This window comes from Trachurus trachurus, assembly GCF_905171665.1.
Source record: "Trachurus trachurus genome assembly, chromosome: 19".
Lineage (NCBI taxonomy): Eukaryota > Metazoa > Chordata > Actinopteri > Carangiformes > Carangidae > Trachurus > Trachurus trachurus.
The window spans coordinates 9,008,662-9,034,593 of NC_139913.1; the positions used below are offsets into that span (position 1 = coordinate 9,008,662).

A 25,932-nucleotide genomic window follows, 5' to 3' on the forward strand; every position below is an offset into this window, starting at 1 on the left:
CTCCTTCTCCATTTCTCTTCCTGTCTCCCTCACTCCCTGAAACACACATGCACGAGCACATTCATATTTGCCATAGCCTCTGCAACACAGGGTTGCCATGGAAATGACAAATTAGTGTGTGAAATGTTGAGGAGGAGACCCATGAGAAGAGACAAAGCCATATGAGACACACACACACACACACACACTTTGCCATATGCACACACAAACACACAGTGAAATCCAAGTGATGTGTGTTTGATGGTTGGAGGGGCGGTTCGGTTGCAGCTGGTCCCAGCAGCAACCATCAGATCAGTTATTCACCGTCTCTCCCTGCTGCCTCCCCACAGAATGCTTTATTCATTAGAGTAGTAGTTTAATGATAGCCTTCAAGGTCTAATGCCAATCACCCTCCATCTTTACATTTTACCTATTCCCACTCCTCCTATAGACTCCATATTTCATCCCCTCCCCTGCTTTATTAGTTCATTCATTGCATATTTTTCCTCAGTTTTTCTGGCACACAACCACCTGCCTTCTTCCTCCTCCCTTCCTCCTCCCTTCTTCCTCCCTTCTCTCCTCTCCTCTGTTTTCCTTCAGTAACTTAATTTAATCCGTCTCACTCAGATCAAGATCTGTTTTCCAAGGGAGAGCTGAGAAAATGAAACACATTTTTAGTCAGATAAAGCGGCATCAAAAGATTATTATACAACTAAAGCTGAGCATCAATTAAACTGTTGATAAGTTTTTAGGGCAGTCGATTAATCATTCAGTGTGTAAAATGTCCAAAAGAAATAATGAAGTAAAATGCCCAGAAGAGAAGAAGACATCTTTAGATTTCCTATTTTGTCAAACTAAAACTGAATTTACAATGATAAAACGTAGTAAATGCTTATATTTCAGAGGCTTAAACCAATTCATGGTGGTGTTCATGAACAGCCAATTGATTATTAAGATTGATGTAAATTGATTTTCTGTCAAATGACCCATCAATTAATTAGATGATCTGTCTAGCAGTACAAAATCGATTTAAATATTTACAAAAACTGATGTAAGGATCCGAATGTAAAGCTTTAAAATCTCCACAAGAAATTAAATAATCTAGTTTCTTTCTTTCTGTCTTTCCTCCTCTCATTTCCCTCCTTCAGTGTATCCCTCCGTTCTCCTGTTCACTTGCTTTGATCGACAGAGCTCTCCACAGGATGAAGTGTGACATGTGGTGTTTATGTCAGTGTCTGTCTCACTGTTTACTCTGAGCTAATACTGACTCACTCCATTTATCTGAGCTACAACAGATCCACTCCAACCTGCCCACTCGAGAGCGTGCGCGTTTGCCGTGCACGCTCGGCTTGTGTGTGTTTGTTTTTTTTTTTTTAGGCGTGTCCGTGTCCTATCCGTGCGCTGAAACACACCCATGCGCGACACGCGTTTATCACCGCGCTTGGTGTCGAGCCCAATATGCATTTTCCACGCCTGATTTGGGTGTGCGTGCTCCCGTTGTGCGTGTGATGTAATAGAACAAGGAGTGAGTGTTTGCGGGCCAGAGCTTCCAGATCGATGCCGTGATGCTTTATGTGCTCCTGTCTGCTCTAATGACAAGTCTGTAAATTAGCAACAGAATGGTGGAGCACCACACTGAAGCCTAATGGCACCTCTGTAAATTACTGCCTGAATGCTGTTGGACGGCTGCGTGTGTTCTCATTGTGAACGCCCCCCATGCACCCCCCCCCCTTCCTCACTCTGACACCTCATCTACATTTGTCTCCGTGTCTGCATGCGTGTGTCAGTGCGTATGCGCGACTGTGGTAGCTGTTCTTTTTCTGTATACCGTATATGAATGTGTGTGTGTGTGCTTGTTGTGTGTGTTTCCCTTCCCTCCTCCTCCTCCTCCTCACTCTCGCTCCTCTCAGTTAAGACTAGCCCGAGGCCCCGAGTTGGTAATAGCTTTTCTGACAGCAATACACCAATATTTACAGAGACCAGCACCCACCCACACCCCCACACATTTCATGCGCACATAAAAAAGCATATACTGCTCCGTGCACACGTACACACATTGGTATGCTTGAGCACAAAGTTGCAAACATTTTTTTCTTTTTTGCACACACAGACACAGACACACAGACACACACACACACTCATAATTAACATGCTGGGAGGGAAGGAACCATACACAAGGGAGAACTCACACATGCTGGCAAACAACGGGTTGTTTCTCACTCATATATTGGCATTCACACCTTGGGATTTTTTTCATGCAACAGAAGGAACGAAAGACAATTTACCACAATTGCTCTTTGAATTGTGATATATTCTCACTTTTTTTTTTAACTTCTTATTATTCTCTCTGAGTTATATTCACTCAAGTGCAGCCGATTCCATTTCAATACTCTTCTCTTTGCCTCTCGTACCTTAATAACCTATTACACTTAAGTCTTTTTCATGGCGTGGCAACCCCCCACTCATCTCCCCTCCTCTCCTCTCCTCTCCTCTTCTCTCCAGCAGTTCCTCACCAAGTGTCTGTCTTGCTCCAGCCTGACCTAGTGTGTGTTAAATTCCCCTCCTCATTATCGTGAACTACAAGATGGTGGTTATGCCACAGGCTGCACAGAGCAGGGAGGGAGAGAGAGAGAGAGAGGGAAAAAAAAGAGGCCAGCGAGATGTGAGAGGAATGGTGGAGGTGTGAGAGATATAGGGACGATGGTGAGGAGAATGCTAGAGTGGATGCAGAGGAAGGGTGAAGCATTGGGGGAGGGGGTGTGAAGGAGACAGATAATGTCGCCCCTGCTTGTGTATGCCAACGCAAAAAAGTCTGATCATTTTTTTTTGCACGCAGATGTGTGTAGGTGTGCATATTTGTTCCTCTGCCGGCTCGAGTATACGGCTGAAGACTTGTATGTGAGTAGGTGTGAGAGAGTAGATAACAGAGTGTGAGCTTAAGGATGATGGATTGCGAAACCTTGGTCTAGTGTCCTTGGGGGTCACTGAGGATGTGCAAGGTAAGTTGCTATTGGCTGACTGCCTGTTATTCTGAATTCTAATTGGCCAACCCTTGCCTGCTTTGGCTGCCATGTTTTCTTACATACCGCTATTCTCCATCTTCATTATCAGCTGTCTCTCTCTCCACCCTTTTCTCCAAACCTTTTCTTTTCTAACCTTTCTTACTTCCGCCACACATACATGTGCAAAAACACAACTCGAACACCCCGAAATGAGCCGTGTTGTCAAACAAGACCACATCACTTCAGACTGCCAGCACAGCTGTTCTCTCAAAAGAGAGGATGGCAGGTTTCGTAACGAGTTTGGAATGCTACAGACTCACGACTGTCTCTCTCGCATCCACACTGTTTAATCTCCAACCCACATGAGTGATCAAAGCTTGTTTACACACCACTCCATGGTACGATTAGAGGTATGGAAGGAAGTGTTTCTTCCAAGTGCTGGCATCAGTGAGGCTTTGCTTGACAATAACAACATTTTCAGCATCTTCAACAATATGTTCTCGACTGCACATCTGAATCAAATTTAACCAGGCCCAACTGAGCTTTGTTTTACTTGGCTTGCTCTGATGAACACCCACCATTTTATCATCTTTGAACATATTGTGAAGAGCAGTGTAGGAAGGAAGCAGCATAGCTCGGATATTGCACTAATCATGATAATGTTCAACAACGAGTGTAATGGTTTCATCGCATCTCCGTTTCCTCTTCCTCTTCCCCAGCTCGCGAAGAATACGTCGCCACCTTCAAGGGCTCAGAGTACTTCTGCTACGACCTGTCGCCCAACCCCATCCAGTCGAGCAGCGATGAAATCACACTCTCCTTCAAGACGCTGCAGCGCAACGGCCTGATGCTGCACACCGGCAAGTCAGCCGACTATGTCAACCTGGCACTGAAGAACGGTGCCGTGTCACTTGTCATCAACCTCGGCTCCGGGGCCTTTGAGGCCTTGGTGGAGCCCGTCAACGGCAAGTTCAACGACAACGCCTGGCACGACGTCAAGGTCACCCGCAACCTGAGACAGGTAACCAGACAACAGGAGATGGACGAGTGAGCGACCGGGCGGAAAGGAGAGGAGATATAGAAGTCGCAATTATTGATAAACCTTGGAGAGGATTTTAAGGGTCACAGGGAGAGAAGCAGATAAACACGTAGATGTAAGCTTTAGTTAGTAGTGAAATGATTAGTGGTAAGAAATGTTAACTATTTTGATTAATCGTGTAATTCATTTGTCAAGCAAAAAGTCCAAATATTGGCTTGTTTTAGCTTCTCAAATGTGAGGATTTGCTGCTTTTGTATGTTTTATATCATTGTAAATTGAATATCTTTGGATTTATGACTGTTGATTGGAGCAAACAAGAATCTCGAAGACTTCACTTTGAGCCCTGGGAAACTGAGATGAAACGATGAGTAAATGAGTTTGAGAAGTGACTGACAAATACTAAGATTGACTGACAAATACTAATACTGAGATTTAAAAATTAATGTCATCAGCGGAGCTAATTCAAGTCAAGTTGTTCAAGCGCTTACAGTAAATGTGTATTTGAGTCGTATGGTGAACCACAGTGACTGCTGCAGATGTTCCAGGTGGAAATGGCTGTATAGTCCGCAGCAAGACACTAATCAATGTAAAAAGCTACGGTCAGTGGTCTGTTGTCCAACTGCAGTGACGCTGTGGTAGGAAGAAAATACCTGAGGTTTTGGTCTTAGTTTACAGTGGGTTAACCACCAGACCAGCACTGCTCTCAGCTCTAGGTGAGTGCTTTTTCAATTGTGTGTGTGTGTGTGTGTGTGTGTGTGTGAATAAATGAGTGAGTGATTGTATATAGAGAGCGTGGACTATACTAGAACACTGAGGGTCACTAGCACTGAAGTGCTTGTCACCCACCTGTGCCCTGCCTTTGCCGTTTGCCTGTTTGTACTACTAACTTGACTACTAACTTTACTAACCTGCTAGTGAAACTAACCACCATCCATGGAATGATTCATTCTACTAACCTAACCTGTGCCCTTCTCCTAGCGAAAACACTCCAACCAACCTACTACTACTAACCTCACCAGAGGCCTTCTAGCTTTCCTTTTTTTGTTCCCGAAGTTGTTCTGTTCACAGTTTTTTTGCTTTCCTTTCTCCCCCTCTTCTACAAAGCACTCAGGCATTGGACACGCTATGGTAAACAAACTCCATTGTTCGGTAGATATCATTCTAATTGTTTCTTAGTTTGGGTTTTCCCCGTGTCTATTTCCTTTTGAACCATAGACATCAAAACTAAACCAATAAAAGGATAAATGCGGTTGGTAATCTTTTACGCTTAAAAAGCCCCCCCCTCCCCGCCCCCCAACCCTCTCCCCTCCTTGCCAACCACTTTTTTTCTTTAAGTCCTCTACCCCCCCCCCCCCCCCTTCTTTACCGTTTTTTTCACTACATCATCCTCTGTGACTGACATGTACAGTAGGCGTGTACTGATTGGCTCATCCCTCACCTGCACGCAAATGGCGAGCCCTTCTTCCCTTTTCCTGCATGGCGTGACTCAGAAACCCCCCTCCTCCCCACTCCCCTCTCTGATTGGTCCATAAAATGGATAGAGAGGAAACCCCTCCTGCCCCCTCCTTTCTTTTTTTTTTTTCCTTATTCTTCTTTTGATTTTGTTGTCCGCCACTCTTCCTCTGCATGCCGCTCATTGTGCTATGATTCATTCTGTTCCTCTGTTGTCGTTTTTTCAATCTACTGTGTCCACTCTGCCAGTGGCTGCATGCAGTGAGAGGAACAGACTGCATGTTTATATATTTATGTGAGTTTGTGTGTGTGCAACGTGTGTGTGCGTGTGTGTGTGTGTGTGTCAGGAATGAGCCATAACCCATCCGACACCTGTGCGTGTGCGTGCATCAAATTTTGTGTGTGTTCGTCCGTGTGTCATTCCATCCAGACTCGATGATCTAACAAACCCCCCAAACCACATACTAACTAACTAACACCATCATCACAATTCACCCTAACAACACAGCAACATAACATCATCACAACAACTACTAACAACATTGAAACCATTAACCCTAACCTCAGTAACCCCACACAGCTTGGCCTGACACCAGTAACACCACTGTGGCTGCCAGCAGTGCAACAACTAACAACTACTAACAAGTAAATAGTACTAACACCTACTGTGTAGCACGATGAAGCCTGCGGATACTTTACTAACACCTGCCTGCCTGGCCGGGCAAAGTTTGCCTGGCGATGATAAGCACCCTCAGTGCAAGTGGACTTACCGTAGTGAGAAAGTGAAAGAGCTCACAAGCTTTATGAGCGGTTGAACATGGACAATTAATGTACTGTAGAATATGAAGTGATAACACTTAACTGTGATTTACATGTGACAGAGTTGGCTATGTGTGCTAGCTACAAGCCCCCTGTACAGTCTATTATGCAGCAGAACGGGCTGGTTAAATAACAAGAACACCAGTGCCGGTGTCACATAGGTGGATAAAGGTTGAGCATTAAGTAAAAGATGTTGTTGGTGTATAAGGGAGAAATCAAAGAGTATGTTCTGTTTGAAGATACAGCAGCTCAGAGAAATTAAGAGTCAAACTTTTTCAGGTAAAGGTCACTTTATCATACATAGAAGATGAGGCTAGCCTTTTAATTCAGCACTGCACAAATCGTGTTGGTTTAGTCGGTTTTGTTAAGTCAGTACAATGCAGTGACAGGATAATAGACTGGATATGAAATCTGGGTGTGGAGAGTCATAAACCACCAATGGTGGCCCTGAAGCTTTGGGTAACAGTAAATCTTTATTAATCACACACAGGATCTAGTTGTCATCCTGTGCTGCAGCTGCTGCTGACAGGCAGAAGGAGGCAGACCACATAGCAGGACTCTGAGTGTACTAATAGTAGACGGAGCTACAGAGACTATTACTAACCGTAGGTCCAGGGACTGAGTGGCATTTAGCCGTGGTTAGCAGCTTTTCCAAATGCCAGGAGAACAAGCAAAGTCAAGAGGCAGCACTACTGAATTACACTACACAGTTAGCACTAATCCAATCACACCAAATCAAAGTCCCAACAGACCAACTGGCCAATTCCCAAAACCAATCAGGCCTTCTCCCCTCCAGACTGCATACACACTGGTTACCAGAGTAACGGGGGCTAATTTGGCTGGTCAGCGCCTAGCTAGCGCTTAGCGCTACCTTTGGTGTGAGTATATAGCGTGTCCTTTCCCTGTGCTTTGTTGTGTAGGTGACCATCTCTGTGGACGGCATCCTGACCACCACGGGCTACACCCAGGAGGACTACACTATGCTGGGCTCCGACGACTTCTTCTATGTGGGAGGCAGCCCCAGCACCGCTGACCTGCCCGGCTCTCCAGTCAGCAATAACTTCATGGGCTGTCTCAAAGAGGTGGGATGTGTGCATGACATTTACATATGCACATAGTACAGTATATATTTATATGCCAGCATTGCATATGATGTTCTCATACTTGTGGTTGGAGATATAATTAAGTAAAATACCACATTTCCCTGTATTGATTCACAATATATGTGAATATCTCCTTCAGTATCAAATTTTTACTACAGTCTGATCAGAATTATTAATTTAGAGAGAATAAACCACTGATATAATCTCCACATGATCTGTTCTTCACAATATGACTCCACTGAGAGTCTATGAATGATAATATTTAATTATCAGACAGCCCAGCTTATATACTCAGATTTCTGTGTCTTCTAAAGTTTTAAAAAACACCACTCTTCCCTCTTTTTCACACTTTATCTTTCTCCCTTACTCCTTTTGCCTGTCTGTCGTGCATCACGCAAACATTTTACACACATTATCTTATAAAGCGCACACATACACAGAAATACTTCCATTTGGCAGACTACCACAAACAGTCCCAGACACACACACACACATACACACACCCTCCCCAGCATCAGAGAGAATCAGTGATGAGTGTCGTTGAGGGAGTAGATACAGCACTAAGCACTAACATGCTAATTAGCTACGCCACAGAGACGTTCCATCTATCTGCTGTGCTTGAAATGGGCCACAACACTGCAACAACAAAAAACTCACACATGACACACTGAGGAAAACACACTAATACATATGCATATACACGTGAAAACAATCTTTGCATGTATACACTGCAGGAATTGCGCGAATATACCCAATAAAACACACCAACACACTGGCAAAAAATAGTCAAACACAAAAGAACATACATATTCATACACAGCACTTGACACAACAAAAGTCCAAATACATTCTTACATCCATTATATACATACCCTGTCTAAGTCTCCATTTCATTCACACAGACTCACACAGAGGCATAAACAAACAACCAAACAAGCCGACAGATGATGTGCCAAACAGAGAGCTATCTGTATCAGTGGTGAATGCGCTCTGTGTTGCTTCATTAAGACTGATGGTGTTTAAACGAGGCTGCCTCTGTCAAAGTGAACCCTCCGCTGGCACATTTACATATTTAATACGATGATATGATAATCCGTGTGAGCAAATTAAGATGTATGCAGTGAATCACGCGCATGAACGATCACAGCTGTAACAATTTTGTGCATTTTATGCGGTGCAGCCACATTTCCTCCACGCACACACACCCACACGCCAGCACCATTTTGCACACTTGCAGGTCGTATTATATTCAAGAATCACCCTCACTGCACTACGCATGCACACGCGCGCACACACAAAAGCACATGACGCACAGAAAATTAAAAACAGAGGTGAAAAGCCAATGCAGTGGAGAATTTTTTTGCCGAGTTGCTCACAGGTCATAGAAAGAGGTCTGGATTAATAAAGCAGAGTCTGTGTGTGTTCGTCCCTCTTGACATCAAAATGCTCAGCACAAGCACACTCTTTACAATCTTTACACAGCTCAGTCAGAGAGCGTACTGTGTCAGGGAAAGAAGCGAGAAACAGAAAAGGGAAGAAGAGAGAAAAAGTAAAAGCGATCGTACAAGTGGCAGGGCCAAATGGGAGTTATCAAAAGATGAGGCTGGAGTGGTTTTGCTGGTCTTAAGGTTGTCACTTAAGTGTAAAAATACAAGAACACTTGAATTAAAAAATGTTTCCTGAGTTGAAATACATACGTTCTTCTCTTTCGTGGCTTAAGAATTTACAGTATTATTGTTTTGTTTTTTTCTTCTTCTTTTTTTTGCTTATTCTTCTAAAACACTGAGTTAAATGACCAATAATGAATTCTGTATATTTGAAAGGAACCCAAGGAGAGGGTACAGTACATAATTGAAGAAAATGGCTTGCTTTTATTTAACCTGAAAGTGAATTCATGTTTTATTCTTTCCCCCCTCAATCCCCTCCCCTCAAGGTGGTGTACAAGAATAATGATGTACGGTTGGAGCTGTCCAGACTGGCTAAACAGGGAGACCCAAAGATGAAGGTATGCACACTTCCAACAGCAGAGTAAAACTTGAGCCAGACAACACCTTATCCTCTTGTACGTGTAACACCGACACCGTTTTGTATCGTAACCTCCTGTCAGACCCTGTGAGACTTACACTGTAGGGATTTTGGGCAACATTTTGTCTTTCACAGTTGGAAGCAGCTGGCTTTATTGAAGTCCCAGGCTACAAAGGAACCATTTTGGTCTTGATGATATAACCCAAATTTTTCATTCACCAGCAATCCTAAACACTTGTTTTTCTTCTTCTATCTGCTGCAGGTAAGTGGGATGGTGTCCTTCAAGTGTGAGATTGTGGCCACGCTGGACCCCGTGACCTTTGACACCCCAGAGTCTTACGTGGCGCTGAGCAAGTGGGCAGCGAAGAAGGCAGGATCCATCTCCTTTGACTTCAGGACCACAGAGCCCAATGGGTTGATGCTTTTCAGCCACGGCAAACCCAGACAGATGGACCGCAAGGACCCACGGACACCCCCCACAATCAAGGTGAAAAATATAATTCACATTTAAAAAAAAACAAAACAAAGGAAAGCTTGAAACCATAAGAAAACAAGAGTCTGCATTCAGGCCAGCAGCTGTTTGTGGCAGTAATTAGGTGGTAACGTGCAATGTCTTGCTCACAGTCATAATACAAACATTGTAGGTATTAATATTTTACCATGTTCATCCTCTTTGTCTTGCAAAGTGATTGTGATTCATCATGAGCAGGACAGGGCTATCGACCAACTTTAATTGCAATCAATCCAATACTTGTTGAAACATCTCGCCAAGAACGAAAAAATCTCCACCTTGTGCTGTTGATGGAGGGAAAAAATCAGAGGATCACTGAAGTCAACAGGCTTCTGTGGAATCACAAGTGTTTCTACAAAACGTCATGGAAATTCATCCAATCGTCACAAATATATTTCAGTCTGAAAAGAAAGAACAGACGACACTGTCATCCCTAACTGAAGTGATTTCACTTCATGCACTTAAAATCCAAGTTGACTGTCAATCTTGACTGCCTCTGAAAAATTGGGTTCCCTCCACCAGAATCATGACTCTGACAAAGCAAGAAATTATTCTTCCATGATGGCTGTCATCGTATTTACATTTCAGAGAACTGAAAAACATGTTTTCTGTTCAATGTAGATTAGAAAAAAATGTATAGGTGAACTAATCCTCGCTAAAATTAAATGACATTGCACAAGGAACCCAATCATAAAGGGGTAGACTGGAGCCCAAGCTACAATTTGCATTTTTATTGCCAGTCATCAGTGTCTCTGCTTTTTTACAGAATACTGATGTTGTGTTTGCGTGTGTGTTTTTTAACTTACAGGTGGATTTCTTCGCCATTGAGATGCTGGACGGACACCTCTACCTGCTGCTGGACATGGGCTCGGGAACCACCAAGACCAAGGCCATCGACAGGAAGGTCAACGATGGGGACTGGTATCATGTGGACTTCCAGAGGGACGGGCGCTCAGGTACGGTCACGGCCCTCAGCTCTGACGCTAACCCTGACCACAGAGGTTGATAAGAAAGAGGGGGAGGATAATGAGCCTAGCAAGGCCATTTGGCTGCCATCTGCCTGCTGTCTGTATTTAATTTAAATTGGGGTTATTGAACTTGACTCTAAGGGTGCTGTATACACCTTTTTAACTGAATCAATATACAGTAGCACTGTCACTTTTATTGTAATATCTTCATATAAAGCCGTTACACTGAGGTTTTAATGAAAGCCACTGTGGCTTGCCTCCCGTCTTACTGGCAGCACTGTTAGTATTTTCAAAGTTATGGCCACATTTGCTATAAACCCACGCTTCCTGCCACAAATCCTGTTGATACAGATATAAAACGCACTTAAACAATGCCTTTTGTGGTCTTTCATGAATGCTACATCCCTTTCTTGCCCGTCTTCTCTCCCACTCCTTTGAACACCTACCATACAGCATATACAGTGCAGGGTTTTTAATGTTTTGCAGCCTGGTAGCAGTATAGTCATAATTTGCCTGTCAGTGTCAATTACAGTGTAGGAACCTGCAGTGGAGGCTGCCTGTCTCCTCAGTGGGGGTCTTGTTTGTTTACTGTAGCTGTACTAATGTCTAAAAATAATTACATTAATGATTTATTGTTGATAAAAAAAGAAAGAAAAAGAATTTGACATGGCACTTTTATGCGGCACAGATTCAAGGTACCAAATCATGATTAAGGCCCTGTGCAGGGATTTCCACTACTCCTGATTATCACAGTGATAAGTAGCGACAACGATGATGAGGAGGAGGAGGAGGAGGAGGAGTGCAAAGAAAGTGGGAAGGATGATGGTGATGATGACAAAGATGATGATGATGGTGATGGTGTTGGTGGTGATGACAGTGATGATTGTGATGAGGATGTTCACACTGAAGGTCACAGTGATTATCGAAGTTGTTTTGATGTCTCTGGTTTCTTTATGCAGGAACCATCTCTGTGAACAGTGTCAGAACCGCGTACACGGCTCCTGGGGACAGCGAAATCCTGGACCTGGATGACACCTTGTACCTTGGAGGACTACCTGAGGACCGCGCTGGACTCATCTTCCCTACGGAGGTTCGTGTATTTACATTTTGCGTTTAAAGGGGAACTATGCAAGTCCGGTCGCTTTTCCCGCTGTTTTGCTAACCCTGCTCTCGGCCATGTGCACTTGTTTGCAACAAAGCCGGCGAGAAATCAATCAGTAGAGCGGTACATAACGTTATATATCGTATACGATGTTCAACGGGGTCCTTTGTGTAGTTTAATCTGTCATAAACAAAAGATTACGGGTTACGGGGCGCGTTTGTGTCGCGGTGCAGCAGAGACGAGAGCTGGGACACCAGGTCGGCGGCGCTGATCTTGCAAAGTTGTTTTTCAGCCAAGAGATGCATGGTGGAAGGCAGAGAGACTCCATTCTCCCTCTTAGAAGTTACATGTCATTTATTAAACCATAAGTATATTTAAAGGGACTACGAGGAGTTTCGGAAAGCAAAGTGGTTTCACACTACATTTCCCATGAGCCTCCGCGCGCACAGTGAAATTCTTGGACCGGCGCAAGACAGAAGAAAACGAAAACATTTGCCAAGAATGTTTTCATTAATCAAGAATGAACATCGGAGGACGATCAGATACCGTCGTAGTTCCGACCATAAACGGCGATCCAGCAGCGTCCGGGAAACTGAAACCCGGAAATGCTCGGTGAGCCGACCACTAAATAATAATATCAAAATAACTATAAAGACAATGGACCCATTAACAAGTGTGGGTAATGTAGATTCATCCACATTAATATGAGACTTTTTGATAACCAAAAGCAAACTCCTTGGGGTCTTTTTAAAATAAAAATCATTATAATATAATTAATGTAAAAATCCTGCATAGTTCCTCTTTAATGTTGCAACAATCTGAAATGACTGAAAATCTAAAGTCAACGGCATTGATAAGCATTTATTTTATTTTTTCCCAGTAAAAATGCAAAACATTCAATTGCTGCTGCTTTTTATTGTTGCAGTCTAGTAAATGCTCAGTCAGGAAACAAGGTTAGAGAGAGAGGGATAAGACATGCAGTCAGGAAGTGAACCACGGATGTTGCGGTAATGTGATATGTGCCTTAACCATCAGACCACCGGATGCCCTCACGTCAAGGTTTTAACCATCTTCTTGCAGCAGTAATATGCATGTCAGCTCGGTGGTGTAGCTCGACTCATGTGATGCTTGGGGCTAAATCTGAGCAAGCTTCAAGCACACTGTGCCTGTGCTCACTAACAAACAATCAAAATTCACATGAAGTGCTCAGTGTTGTTGTAAACAGACTAAACAAGTAGCAAATGCTCAAATAGACTGTCTATACTGAGGGATGGGTCGTGGTCATGACTACAGATTGAATGAAACGCGTGACTACAAAATGACTCCTGTGCCTCCCTGAAATGATTAATTGTTTAATTAATTATTTATCTTTGTTGTTTCTTTTGTTTCCTGTGTGATGGGATTTTCTGAGCCAATTAGTAATTATTGCTGTTATTATTACTGATAACAAATGTAAGGAGCGCTGTTCAAGAGTAGAGCTACAACAATTAATATGTTTCCATTATAGACTGTCGAGAATCATAACTGATCAATTGTTTTAATTGTGTTTGAGTCATTTTTGAAGCAGAAAAGCCAAACATTTGACATTTGAAGGTTCTTCAATGTAAGAATTTGCTGCTTGTCTTCATTGTACATGAAAGCAAAGTGAATACCTTTAGTGTCTGGACCATTCATTGGACAATACACGACAATACATTTAGCTGCCTTGTACTTTAAGACTGCACATAACATTTTTCATTGCTTTGTCAATGATTCAAATAATTGTCAGTCTTTGTTACTAACAACAGGTATATAGAAGGAGATATAGAAAACACACAAAATAGATCCGAGGCAAAATGTAGAAACTGAATAAAATTTAAACATATAATTGGAGAACAGCTGAACAGTGCTTTTAGTGTTTGAGGAAAATCAGGATCTGTGGACGAGGGCTTGAATCATTCTACATTAATATTCAGATGACATTCAGAAAATATTTCATTTTCCAATTTCAAACAAAGAGAAACACATTTTAAAGCAGTAGAAGTAAGAAATTAACTGAACCTGATCTAAATTGAAGTACCTGAGCCAAAACAAGTGGCAGATGTAGTTGTAGCCACCAAACGCTCTCATTAAAGACTGTTTCGGATTTCTCACTCAGGTGTGGACGGCGCTCCTGAACTACGGTTACGTGGGCTGCATCAGAGACTTATTTGTGGACGGGCAGAGCAAAGACATCCGGCGGCTGGCCGAGGCCCAGAGGGCAGTCGGGGTGAAGCCCACGTGCTCCAAAGAGCCACCCAAACAGTGTCTGTCCAACCCCTGCCAGCACAACGGCAACTGCAGGGAGGGCTGGAATCGCTACGTCTGTGACTGCTCCGGGACGGGCTACCTGGGACGCTCCTGTGAAAGAGGTGAGATTGACTGAGTGAGAGGTCAGAGAGAGACGGAGAGAGAGAAAGGGATAGAGAGAGAGAGGGGACGAGAATAACACTTCAGCTAGAGTATTAGCAGCTTGTAAAATACTTGGCATAAGTGCTGAGGCCACGTTTTCTCAATAGAGATGAGTAAGCTGGCTAATTACAGCCACTAAACTGCACAGTTTCTGTGAAAAATTAATGATATGCCACAATGCAAAATACAGTCATAATGGCAGCTTTGTCATTTGGGTTTTGGCTTGAGAACATTGAGTAATGCCAAAGGGATGAGTGACAGGAGACAGATGGGATGTGGTGGAAAGTCTGACGTTTTAAAGTCAGAAATAACTCCATCATCCTCTGAAAATATATTATGATCATCTGTTATATTGGGTAATAAAATCTTTATTCATTATACCTTAGAGTTATGCTTCAAAATGCTCATCCTAAGGTATCACAGTTTGATAGTACTTACCGTGACCTGCTCTACAAAGGTAATCTCATAAAGATTTATGGAAGGTGAAAAATGTGAGAGAGCTATTAGTTAAATATGAAAATTCAGTTGAGGTAGGTTTGACCCTCCTCTTTGTCACTGATGAGTGTGAGTGTGAAGGTGAAAATGAAAAGAGAAACACAGAAGGTAGAGGTGAAAACAGAAAAATACCGACAAGGAGAGAATGAGCCAGTTTGCTCTACTACAAAAAAAGAAAAACAATAATAGTGCATGTTCTCTGTCTGGGGCTGTGTCTGTTTTTTTCCATTCAAAATTACACATTGTCTGTGTGAAAGTGAGAGTAGTAAGATGGAGGCAGGCAGAGGAGAGGAGCAGCAGAGGTGAAAGAGAAGAGGTGGGAGGAAGCAGAGCTGCAGACAGGACTATTGGACTGCTATGGATGTAGAGACTGGGAATCGATGGGAGAGGAAATGTGCAGAAAGCAGGGAGCAGGAGCTGTGACAGAGGAGGGTGGAACCACCGGGCTGGAACCGCCATATGACAGCAGGTGAGGAGATGAGGAGGAATGGGGAGACGCGAGTAGAAAATCTGACAAGAGAGCGAAAGTTATGAGAAAAGGTACGAAATCAGGCCGAGAGAGAAATGGAAAGTAGAGAGGGAAGATTGGCAGAGAGACTGATACAGGCCTGTTGAAAAGAAGCGAGATGGAGTCAGACAAGGAGAAGAGAAGAAATGTTGTTTGTGCCACAGCTGCTGACGCGTCTCAAGTGATGATTGTACTATCATCTAACAGGAGATACACACACACGCACGCACACGCGCACTGAAAGGTGTTGATATGAAGATGTTTTATTTCTGAGGACAAACATCCGCAGTGTATGTTTGTCATAGCAATGCACTCCCTCTTCCCTTCTCTTAGCTGTGTCTTCCTCTCTATATCTTTCTTCATCCCTCTCTGTGTGCATTGAGGGGTCACTAACTGGTGGTTCAGTGGATTAAAGGAAGCACAGATGGAGAAGCAGATGGAGAGAGTGATTGGCCATGTTTACGCCTTCTACCTGCGGTTTCTCCCTCCCTTTTTTTTCTCCTTCCTCACTCTTTCACTCTCTCCTTTGTTCCCCCTCGCCACGCTCGGGCTCCAAGATGAATTTTTATTTCATAAAGAGCAGACATACACACACATTTCTGAGACATTTTAAGTCTTTTTTTCTCTTTTTTTTTGCTGTGCTGCTTTCTCCATGGAAGTCCTTTAATGTCAGCAAGAGGAAAAAAAGATGAAATGTCAAGAATGACACAGAGTTCATCTTAAGGTTAAAATCTCTAGTTTCAAAAAAAGCAGATCCTTTACTCATGTGTTCCATTGCCTTATACTAATATTTATTACACTGAATATATTTATTAATCTGCATTTGACCTTAACACATCCCTTTAATTAAATTACAAAAATAAAATTATTTATGCCGAGTCAAATTTTTGATAATAAAAAGTCTATGTTTAGCCACACATTAATTCTCATTATCAGGGTAAGTCAACTGGTTGGAAATTTTAAGCTGAAGTCTAATATAGTTTTTTTTCCCCACTCTGCCATAAACCTTCATTGTTGTCAGAACTATTAAAAACGCATCAGGGTTGCACTGTTTAACAGGTTCCTTCATTACGATGAACATGAGCATTGTGTTTTATTTAGAGTCAATCCCATATACAGCGTCCTGCTGCCATAAATACTCATTAGGGCGCCAAGTCTCTAACAAATGTGCTATTCACTCCTGGTTAAGTAACATTTAGTAAAAACAGCATTGCACCGTATTTATTTATTTATTTAGTTTTTTTTTTAGGAAATTAATAATAAGACCTTTTTAAAAATTCAACTATATATTTGTGGCCCATTTAAGATTTATGTCTCCAGAAAAGAGCCAATGAGTTTGGGTTGCGAGCGCCACAGGCAGGGTAGGAAGGGATGTCAGAAAGTGTTGAAAAATGAGCCAACACATTGTTGGTTTCAGTCTCTCCTTTGGATCAATAACAGAATATCAATAGCCTTATCCTTTAATTACTTATTCTGCTCATATGGTGTTCGTGTGGTGTGTGTGTGGCGCTAAAGGCTTCGAATGTTCAGTGTGTGTTAGTTGCAGTTCTCTGGGTTATTTTTTCTTTTTTTTTGTTTCTTTCTTTTCCTGGCAGTTGTGATCTTCCATACTTTCCTCCTTCTCCAACCCTCCCACCTCTATTTGTCTGGTAGTGAGTCAGGTGCCGTGCCGAGGAAAATTTAGTCAGCTGTCTCCCTTATCAGAAATGTGTGCACGTGTGTGTGTATGTGTGGCTGTTAGTTATGTTATCTGTGATATAACAGGCCAACCACCTTCTTTTTTCCTCAAGTTAATGAGGGTTCATTTGCATTTTAGCCAAGAGCTTTTCTCCCCTCCTCCCCTCCCCTCCTCTCTCTCTCTCTCTCTGTCTTGCTCTGTCCCTATTTTCTCTCCCCCTGCTCTCACTTTACTAAACCCTCCTCTGTTCACACTTAAATTCACTCACTTATTCTGACATGCACGCACACAGACACACATACACACACTATCTCTCTCTTTTCCCTCCTTCTCAGCTCATCAGTATTCATGAGGCCTCCCTCTCTTCCTGTTCTCTTGTTTTTTTTTTTGCCTTGGCTCCAAACGTCTCCCACGGAAACAGGGAGAGCGAAAAAGCGAGAGAAAAAGCGAAGGAGGAGTGGAGTGGAGAGATATATAAGAAGACGCGAAAGAAAGAAGGAAGAGAAGAGAGGGGGGGAGATAAAGACACAGAGACATGGAGAGTGTGTTTGGCTGTGTATGTAATTGGCCAATAAAAAACAGGGTCCTCAGAGGTAAACAGTTTAGCGGTCGGGGATTGGCCCCAGCAGGTAGCAGGGAGAGAAGATTATGAATATGCAAATGAGTATGCAAAAGACATTAAAGCGGGATCACCTGAGCTTGTTACATTATGACTCCAGGGTCTGGGATGTCAGCGACGGTGGCTAACACACTCGCCGCCATGCATTCTGATTTAACCGGATAATAGGGCCAGCCAGCCAACCAGCTGCGGCTATTTTTAACACCCTCCTTTTTGTAAGGCAGAGGCAGCGATGGTGAATTAAGGTTGGAAAGTGATGGGGTAGTTTGGTTGTTGGGGAGCGGGTTTTGAGTTTCCACATGACACGATGATGACGTCGCGGAGCGAACGAGGGAGTGTAGCTAGCCACGCTGCAACATATTTTATTATAAAGCCGGTTCATTCAACGTCAAATTGCCTTTGTCTCCTCCCACCTCGTATGTTCTCTCCTTGTCAATCATCTTTTCTGTCTCCCACCACGCTGTCCTCCTCTGCTTTGCCTTTCACTTCTTCTCCCCCCTCCTCAATCATTCACTCCTCGTCTTCTCTTGTCTGTCTCTCTCTCCCTCTACAGATGCAACTATCCTGTCTTACGACGGCAGCAAGTTTATGAAGGTGCAGCTGCCTGTGGCGATGCACACTGAGGCGGAGGACGTCTCGCTACGCTTTCGCTCCCAGCGGGCGTATGGCGTTCTCATGGCAACCACATCCCGTAACTCCGCAGACACCCTTCGTCTGGAGCTGGATGGGGGCCGTGTCCGACTTACTGTCAACCTAGGTACACACATGCATCGCACGCAAACATGTAGATTCTCAAACATTATTTTAATTACCCGTCAGGGGAATGCAGCTGATTCTGGCCTCTTGGCTGTTTCTTGCATAGGAATGCTGATTAATAATAATTATAATATGTTGTCCCTGTAAAATAAACTCCTCCAGATGAATCTGCTGCACTGTTTATACTCAGTAGAAAGACACAGGTTTCACAGGCTCCTTAAGAGCATTTGTAGCTTTTGAACTGACCACATAGTGTATATTATGTATAACTCTACATCTCTGAATAGACACACTCACTCACACATACACAAGTGAAGGTTAGTGGTATTGTTTTTGTGTTGAACAGAGGGTCAAGCCTCAAGCTGCATTCTCTGCTCACTCCCAGTGGACCTGTGCATCCCTAACACCTGCAACAATCAACACAAAGACTCACAAACTGCACAAACACACACACACAGATAGTGCACTGCACACGTAACTGCAGGAAAATCACTCCACTGTTTGTACATTTCTCCTTCTCCGTTCAACAGCCAAACACATATTTTCATTTCTCACTATGTCACATAAATGTAAAGCACATGCACACATAACTATAATGATACACACACTTACAGAGGGGTGCATGTGTTGGTCTCTGGTTGTCTGCAGCCACGTCTTTTCTGTGGTTGACGCCACACGACACACCAAGGCATCATGGGTTTTTAAAAGAAATTTAAAAAAATAAAATACAAGTGATGATCGTCATGATACAGGGGCTTGAATCTTCGGACAATTTGCGAAGATTTGTGCTCTGGATGGGTGACAAAAAAAATCATGGGATGTGTTTGATGTCATCAGACAAAGTGACACACATGACCCATCTCAGTCTCCTGGTGCTTTTTTTTTGTCGATCGGTGACTGAAAACTTGTTGCCCAGACCAGAGCGGCCAGTAAAACAAACACACGGCTCATGCTGGGGACACAACGCTCTCCTTCACATGTCACTGCGGAAAAGAACCCACAGATTTTTTTATTGGCTAAAGCAAAAAACAAAAAAAAACAAAGTCGCAAACGCACACTGTTGTAAGAAAATACGCTGTCCGGCTTGAGGTCCTGTGACAAAGGAGAGTGTGTGTTTTCTCAGCAGTGTGCGTGTGTGCGTGCTTGTTACATATGAGTGCAGGGTGTGTCCATGTGTGCGTCCCCAGGGCGTGGAGAGTATGTGTTATGTGTGCAGCATTAACCCTCTGCTCTGCTCTCCCTCCAGACTGTATCAGGATAAACTGTACAGCCAGTAAGTGATCCTCCATCTCACCTAACCCCCCTCCCCTTCCTCCTCCTTCTCAGAATGTGTGTGCGTGGCAGTGTGTGTGTGTGCGTGTGTTTTTGTTAATGTGTCTCACTATTTCTCACTCTCTTTCTTATCACTTCATCCGATTGTAATCTCTCATCATCTCTTCAACACACCTTTGTGCCATGTGTCTGTGTGCATATATGTGTGTGTGAGTGTGTTGTTCGGCAGGGGGAGGCGCACATATTGCGTGTGAGTGTCTGCATGTTCAGCTTCACCACAGGAGTGGTGTGATTTTTGCTGAGGGCCAGGGTTTTCCATGTCAGCCATTTTACCAAAGAGGGATAGACGGAAGAGAGGACGGTGGGGGTTGATGATGGATGAGGAGGAGAAAAAAAGAAAGAGAGGAAGGAGAAGAAGAGGAAGAGAAAGAGAAAGGCGGGTAGAATAAATCAGAGTATGAGGTGTTCAGGTGAATTTGATGTGCTGAGAAGTGTGAGCTCGTCTTAGCTGCAACTCGGAGCTGCAAGCTAATTACTTCTCCTTCATGCCAGAGACAAAAGACATATTATCCCCTCTGCTTTTCTGTCGCACCTTCTTTCCAAAACGTCTGTCTGGTTGTTGCTTTTTCTTTGTTTGCTTGTTGTTTCTCTCTAAACTGTACAAGGGGGGATTTTTTTTTTTTGGGTAGTGTTTCATACAGTGTGTTTAAGTTTGTGTTTGCGAGTGGCTTTGCATTCTGTATTCTTTTCGTCGCCCATCTGTGTCTGTATTTTCTGGGTGTGTGAAAGTGAATGTGTGTGTGTGTGTGTGTGTGTGTTCATGCTGCTGTGAGTGGAGCTGAATCCCTGATGAAGTTTAATTCCCTCACGAGGAGTTTCTCTCTGTCACGACCACAGAGAAAGCGCGAGAGAGAGAGAAGGGGGAGAGAGAGAAAGACGAATGCTCTGTGACGGCAAAGAGGTGGTGAAATGGACGACTGCAGTTGCCATAGAAACCCTACTAGCCACACAGCGCCGTCGTTGCTATCCCGCATGTCTGTTGGCCAATTTTAGACCAGTTGTCTCAATGAACATTTCAGTAGGCAGCCACTTTTCTGGCACACCGTGTGCATACAATAAATTATACATCTGATATTCGAAGGGGAAGAAAAAATTTATTTAACAGCCAGGCGCCACTGAAAGAGTCCACTCAGCAGTCAAATAAAAAGCCTCGGCATGGGAGAGATTTGAGGCTTATCCAGCAGAAAAGCCATTTGTTATTTGGAGCTAATGAAATATGAAACGCTTTTTGTCATTTTGTTTTCATTATCCTGCTTTTTATAATCTGCAGTAGCTTATGCAATTTGCTTTGAATTGTATTTCCATCGCAACGGTCCCCCTTGTCTTTCTCTTTGAATCGTCTTGCCTTATTATTGTCTTCTGGTTTGAGCCGTGCAGAGTGCTGACTGGCTGCTGACCGCGAGCGGCTCAACGTTAAACCTCAACTCGGAGCTCGCCATGCTGCTGCTGCTGCTGCTGCTGCTGCTGCTGCTGCTGCTGAACGCACTGTTAGCATTGACCTAAAATAGGTGTGTGTGTGTGTGTATGTGTGTGTTTCTGTTCCCAGGTGGACACAGATCACTGCCTCACTCTCACATCAGTCTGCTCATTCTTTGAATATTTGGTTACATACGCACACACACATGGCTGAAAACTCACACATACATACACATATTCTCTCCTTCACTCAGCGCTAGGCAGTGATCCATGGTAACAGGATGAGATGCTCATGCCCAGAACACAGCTGAGTCTCCTCAGGGGAACCCTGTGTCCTCTCTCAATGCACAACACACTCTTTTAGTGTTGAAAAAGGCACACAAACACACACACATACACACACACGCACACAGAGCCATGTCCGTTTTGATTGACTTCTCATAATTAATCATGCTCGTGTGTCATTTGGCCTGTATGTGTCTCACTTTCTTTACCTCCCTCCCTCTCTCTCTCTGTGTGTGCGTGCGTCTATGAGTGATGATGTGGGCATACTTGACATTTTCCGCAGCAGAATCCGTTCGGGTCAGTTTACCTCTCACCTCCTCCCCCCCGTCATTACCTCCTATAGGTCACTGTAAGCAGACTCACTCTCTCACTCACTTGCTTTCCTCAGGCCAGCAGGGCTCGGAGGAAGAGGGAGGACTGTGTGTATGTGTGTGTGTTGCGAGTTGGTAGGTGTTATGTTCAGCGTTGGTGAGTAGGAGGAAGGGGACATTCCAGGTCTTGGGAAGAGTCAGTCTGTCAAATGTGTGCAGTCACCTATGTGAAGATATGAGCTGGTAGATGGACAGCGAGAGAGAGAGGGAGAGAGAGAGAGAGAGACATCATGAGAGGACAGCTCAGCTTCTTTCATTCTGCTGCACATCAGCACCTTGGAGAGCTCCCTGATCCTCCTCCTCCTCCTCCACTGTGTGTCTAGTGCCACCATGAGGCTCGCTGCTGTATTGCACTCTTGTGGAAAATTCAAAAAAAAAAAAAAAAAAGATCCATCCTGCATGCAGGCAACACAGTCGGGCTAATGTATGATATTATATGTGCGGGGGCGGCAGGATTGTGGGGCAGTTTAGGCTTCAAGTGGGTGCAAATGCGTGCTGTGTGTGTGTGTGTTGGTAATAGGTGGTCATCACCGGTGGTGTGATCTGTCCACAGATGGATTGTCTCAGCGTGGGCCTGTTGTGACTCACAGTCTCCATCTTAGGCACCCATGGCATCCATTTATGTAAATCTTTCTGTCTGCCTGTCTGTGTCACGTCATCTGTCTCGCTGGCTTATCTGCAGAGAGACCTGTCTATCTATCTGTGGAGAGAGTGTCCTGACACAGAGGTGTTTGTCTCCCCCAGGATATGTATGGTTCCTCCTTCCCTCCCTCCGCTTATTTCCCTCCATTTCCTCACTCCTGTCCTTAAAAATTTAATTCAACCTGCCTGGCTCTCTGCTTCTCGTTCCTTCTTCTGGTTCTCTACTTTCTGTCTCTGTCTCTCTACATCTCTTATCTCTTCTTCCTCCTCCTCCTCCTCTTTCTTCTTTCTCTTATCTGTCTCTCTCTCCACCTCTCTGTGCATATGTTTAATGGTGCTCTGGGCTATGTGTAGGTAAAGGCCCAGAGACCATCTTTGCGGGGTCGGGCCTAAATGATAATCAGTGGCACACAGTGAGGGTAGTCCGGCGTGGCAAGAACCTCAAACTCACCGTGGATGACCTGCAGCCAGTCGAAGGTAACCACAGCAGTTTAGCTTTTCACCATATATATATATATATGACTCACAACACCCAACCCCTTGACAAACATTAAGAGTTCTGCATCTTTATCTGTGTAATTAAACATAATCATTCTGAATTAGAGTTGAAATAAGATTCAGGAATAGTGTTTGGTTTAGGAATGAACAGTTCCACTTGAAGCACAACTTTCCGTAGCCCTCACCTTTGAAGTTTACCCCCCCACGCCACCAGGTCTGATGGCGGGCGACCACACCCAGCTGGAGTTCCACAATGTGGAGACGGGTATTGTGACGGAGAAGCGCTTCATTCCCGCCGTGCCCTCCAATTTCATCGGCCACCTTCAGGGCCTGACGCTGAACGGCATGCCCTACATCGACCTGTGCAAGAACGGCGACATCGACTACTGCGAGCTCAACGCCGTTATCGGCTATAAGAGCATCGTGGCCGACCCCGTCACCTTCCGCTCACGCTCCAGCTTCGTCACTCTGCCCACGCTGCAGGCCTACTACTCCATGCATCTCTTCATGCAGTTCAAGACGACGTCTCCCGACGGCCTTATTCTCTACAACAGGGGAGACGGCAATGACTTCATAGTGGTCGAGCTGGTCAAAGGGTGAGCTGGATAATCCACAGTGTGTGGTGTTTATTATTATTTCATTAGTTTTTAGTATTTATAGAACCAATACACAGTATAAGGGCATTAATGTGTAATTTTAATTAGGTTGTGGTAGTATATGCTGTGGGGGAAATGCATGTACACATCCAAGTTTGCTGTTTCTACTGTGATTTATGGTTAACTTTGCCCTTGATGAACAAAAAAAAAAATAGAAATATACTGAAATATCAAGTATGAAAAATGCACAAGCCAAGCAGCCTCTTTTAATTATGCTTCTACAAGACAGATTATAATGCCCTGAAGTGTGTGACCCTGTGTTGTTCTTCATCATGAATACGATTAATTCGCCTTTTTCGCCTCTCAGTTGTTTAACTGCCTCCTCTCTCCTTTCCCTTCTACTTTCTCACTCCCTAGCTACATGCACTACATCTCTGACCTGGGCAACGGGGCTCACCTGATCAAGGGCAACTCCAACAGTCCTCTAAATGACAACCACTGGCACAACGTGCACATATCCCGAGACACGAACAATCTCCACACGGTCAAGATTGACACCAAAGTCACCACACAGACCACCATGGGTGCTAAAAACCTCGATCTAAAGGGTAAGCACGAGCATACAAGCTGCAATACCTCATGTGAGGCAGCTTACACATATACTTAATTGATAATACCTACAGTATTTGTACACACTCAGTTCAAAACATATACTTAAACAGATTTATGTTATGTAAATGTTAGGTTGACAATTGGGGAAAAATGCTGATTTGCTGCGTTAATTTAAACTAAATGACAAAATTAATACTTGTCTTATTAAATACCAGCACCTCTAAGGCTCACTGTGAACACATTGCAGAAATGACAAATTGCTGTTCTTGGGGGGGTTATGATCCAGACTATTTGGTCATTGAGCTTTATATATCCTGATAGGTGGATTATTTTTATGGTTTTTCCACATTTATCAAACAAAACTGCAAAATAATTATTGGTTCAAGCGTTTAAATTAGAAAACATGGAGCTTATCTCTGAATATTTTGGGGTTTAGAGACTATTTCACAACTTTATTAAACCTTTTATCCACAAAGTGGTTCTCCAAAAATAATAATAGATCAATCGGTGCTAAAAATACTCATATTGTATTGTTTTTATTCCTTGTGGTGTACTGTTAGTTGTATTTTATTCATTTATTAGGGACTACGGATGTAAATTAGCGGCACAGCTACAATCCGGCATATTTACTACAGTATTTTATACCAGTGTTCATCAATATGCACTGTCCCTATTCAAATAAAGTATTTATTATTATCATTATATTCAGATTGGGTCTGACAGATGAAGCTGCCGTTCACTATGTTGTGTTGTTTCTCAACAGGTGACCTGTACATCGGGGGCGTCTCCAAAGAGATGTACCGAGACCTGCCTAAGCTGGTCCACTCCCGCGAGGGTTTCCAGGGTTGCCTAGCAACAGTTGATCTAAATGGCCGGCTCCCTGACCTTTTAGCTGATGCCTTAGCAACCATGGGACAAGTGGAGAGAGGCTGTGAAGGTGAGGTGCACACACACAAGCACACACATACACACACACAATAAACCAAACAGATCAGTCCAGGTCCCTTACTGCTTCTCCTTTCAGTTTTCATTGAACTCATGCTCTCTGTTATTAGGATAACCCACTAACCCAGCTCTTGCTCTGTCAGATGTAAATTTGACTCTCTTTCTTCTCATCTCCCTTTCAATCTCTCTGCACATAGTGGTTTCTCTCTCTCTCTCTCTCTCTGCTCCACTCTGTCAGCAGTTCACAGGCATCTGTGCGCATTGACTAACCATCTAACTTAATTTGCTTGTTTGCTTTTTTGTTTGGCTGACAAAAGTTACATTGATGAAAGCTGACTTGCAAGGTATATCGCTTTGTGTGAGCATGTGAGACACGTGTGTAAGGGTGCAGAACATGTGTGTGTGTGTAGGTGTGGATGTGTGTGTGAGCGAGCGTGTGTGTGTGTGTGCGTGTGCGTGTGTCGAAACTACCCAGTGGTGTCCGGTGTTGTGTGGATCCCAGTGATCCAGAGTCAAAGGTCAGAGGTGACCTGTCCTCTCCTAGCCACCGTAGTGACTTCATCACAGTAGTAAACATCCACCACCGCTTGACTTGAGTTGACCACAGCTCCACCACCCGGGTTGCCTAGCAGCATGCTGTCTAACCCCCCCCCCCTCCTCCTACTGACTCCCATCCTGAAAAACTTCAATACTCTGTTTGTGAATGATTTCACACCCTTTCCTTTCCTCCATGCCTCGTGTTAGAAGTG

General features: G+C 43.8%; 1 protein-coding gene across 4 annotated transcripts in view; it reads left to right on the top strand.

Annotated features, from left to right (window-relative positions):
- nrxn1a (neurexin 1a) overlaps window positions 1-25,932 on the top strand; it is a gene marked incomplete at both ends in the record, with an annotated part of 54,484 nt that overhangs the window by 15,805 nt on the left and 12,747 nt on the right. For 2 of the 4 annotated variants that reach the window (XM_083993748.1, XM_083993747.1), the window contains 14 exons: window positions 3,701-4,002; window positions 5,125-5,148; window positions 7,212-7,373; window positions 9,328-9,399; window positions 9,682-9,906; window positions 10,739-10,886; window positions 11,858-11,988; window positions 14,138-14,390; window positions 18,284-18,487; window positions 19,733-19,759; window positions 22,887-23,009; window positions 23,245-23,626; window positions 24,044-24,234; window positions 25,002-25,175. In XM_083993748.1, coding sequence (XP_083849874.1) covers window positions 3,701-4,002; window positions 5,125-5,148; window positions 7,212-7,373; window positions 9,328-9,399; window positions 9,682-9,906; window positions 10,739-10,886; window positions 11,858-11,988; window positions 14,138-14,390; window positions 18,284-18,487; window positions 19,733-19,759; window positions 22,887-23,009; window positions 23,245-23,626; window positions 24,044-24,234; window positions 25,002-25,175 — 2,418 coding nt within the window. Of the gene's footprint in view, window positions 1-3,700; window positions 4,003-5,124; window positions 5,149-7,211; window positions 7,374-9,327; window positions 9,400-9,681; window positions 9,907-10,696; window positions 10,887-11,857; window positions 11,989-14,137; window positions 14,391-18,283; window positions 18,488-19,732; window positions 19,760-22,886; window positions 23,010-23,244; window positions 23,627-24,043; window positions 24,235-25,001; window positions 25,176-25,500; window positions 25,528-25,932 lie in introns of all 4 variants that reach the window. The other 2 variants (XM_083993749.1, XM_083993746.1) reach the window with 2 other exon arrangements.